Here is a 1,905-nt window from a genome sequence, read left to right on the forward strand (position 1 = left end):
AAAGCTGTTCACAGAAAGAGGAGGTTTAATCCTGTCTGTGTCAAACATTGAACTTTAGAAGAAGTTTTTATCACTGATATGATGGTGTGGAAAAGTTTGGATCCAGGTGGTCAGATGGTTCCTCTGCCAGGTGTTTCATCAGAAGCTGAACCAGCTGGTTTATAGAAATGGACCTGCCTCCATTAGCCAGATGAATGAAGGTGCTTAAGCTTTTTATTAACATGCTGTTATTGGTCTGTGTGTTTTCATGTCAGAGTGACAGGAAGGAGCTGAAGAGCTGAGAGGAGGAAGGACAGAGGAACCAATGTCTCCTCCACGTCTGACAGGAGCTCTCCGCTCCTTCTCTAATGTCAGTAAGAAGGAGGATCCTGTTGAACAGCTTTATGACCTGAAGGTGAGAAAAAATAATCCAGTTTTCCCTTCATAGACATATGGAGGATTTATTGTCCTACCTTTGAGCTGAGGAGAAAAGAAGCTACACGGAGCTTTAACTTGGATTCAAGACATTTTTATCACATCCAGGGAAGTCACAACAACATCTACTTTCATTGATGTGTCTGTTTCAACAAACATAAATAAATTAATCACTTTTTGGAAATGATATTAACCCTGAGATAAACAAAGGTTTAGATTAAAACATATTGATGGGAATTATTGCTGACAGTGATGTTGGTATGTGATCAGCAGATGCTCATGTTTTTTTAATAGTTTTTGCTCTGGTTGCCATCTTCTCCTTTTGGGGTAGAATAGAATCCAACTTTATTGTCATTACACTGCCACACAAACAGAGCAATGAACTGCAATCTCTGCATTTAACCCATCCCCCTGGGGAGCAGTGTGGGGTTAAGGGGCTTTGCTCAGGGACCCAGAGTGCAGGCGGTGGGAGTAGGGCTCAAACTCTGAAACTCTGGGACCCAAGTTCAACGCCTTAACCACTAGGCCACCACTCCCCATTAGAATAACTCTTGTTGTTCCCCTGCACGGAAATCGTTCGTAAAAGGTGAAAGAATTTTACGATCTGAATAAGGGTGTGCAAAATAATCTTCATGACGATGCATCGCGATTCTAATTTTTGTGATCTACTGCATCGATTCTTGAAGGCAAGAATCGAATATAAAAAATAAAAAAAAGAACAAATAAAATACATTAATGGTTGGTGCACATCAGCCAAATCAAGTGGAATACAACTTTCAGTCCAGCAGATGTTGCTGCGGATGTGTTGACGCCAGCTGCCATGTGTCACAAGCATTTCCATCACATTTCAGGTGAGATACTTGGATGCATTCTGGCTTTAAAACCAAAGAAGGTAAAAATGAAATTGATATGACGCACGTCATTTGCAAAAGGACCACTGAGGCCATGTAAACGGCACTGATTATCCTTATTTTGTTATTTAAATTTTTATGTTTCCTAAGATCGTTTTTTCAGTGTGTCCACACCAGTGATAGTAATATTTGTGTCCAGTATTTGTTTTCATGGCAATACCTCCAAAAGTCGTTTCAATAAATACAGCTATGTAAGAATTCAGTTACACACTATCTAGATCACACCCAGCCAGTCAGCCACTGGTAAGGGCTGGATCTTTTTCTTACAGTGTTCAGTGAAAATATCGCAATGCATCGCGATGCATCCCAATATTTCAAGTATTGTGATACATCGTGATCGAATCACATCGTGGCATGTGAATCGTGATTCGTATCGAATCATGACTTCTTTGCCAATACCCACCCCTAGATCTGAATTGGTTTTGGTGATTTTGATTCGAGGAATGGATAAAGAGTGGAAATTTGAAAACAAAGCAGACGTCTGAAGAAAAGCTCCAGTGGGCCTCAGCAGATGGCCGCTCACACTGAGCCTGGTTCTGCTGGAGGTTTCTTCCTGTTCAAAGGGAGTTTTTCCTCTCCA

At 41.0% G+C, this 1,905-nt stretch overlaps 1 protein-coding gene across 1 annotated transcript in view; it reads left to right on the forward strand.

Moving 5' to 3' along the window:
- The first annotated feature begins 254 nt into the window (after positions 1 to 254).
- Positions 255 to 1,905, forward strand: part of ascc3 (activating signal cointegrator 1 complex subunit 3) — a 202,540-nt gene continuing 200,889 nt past the window's right edge. Inside the window, exon 1 of the mRNA XM_015391552.1 lies at positions 255 to 394. Coding sequence (XP_015247038.1) covers positions 305 to 394 — 90 coding nt within the window. The 5' untranslated portion in view covers positions 255 to 304. The remainder of the gene's footprint in view (positions 395 to 1,905) is intronic.

The sequence above is a fragment of the Cyprinodon variegatus genome, unplaced genomic scaffold, assembly GCF_000732505.1.
Source record: "Cyprinodon variegatus isolate N-32 unplaced genomic scaffold, C_variegatus-1.0 Scaffold547, whole genome shotgun sequence".
Classification (NCBI taxonomy): domain Eukaryota; kingdom Metazoa; phylum Chordata; class Actinopteri; order Cyprinodontiformes; family Cyprinodontidae; genus Cyprinodon; species Cyprinodon variegatus.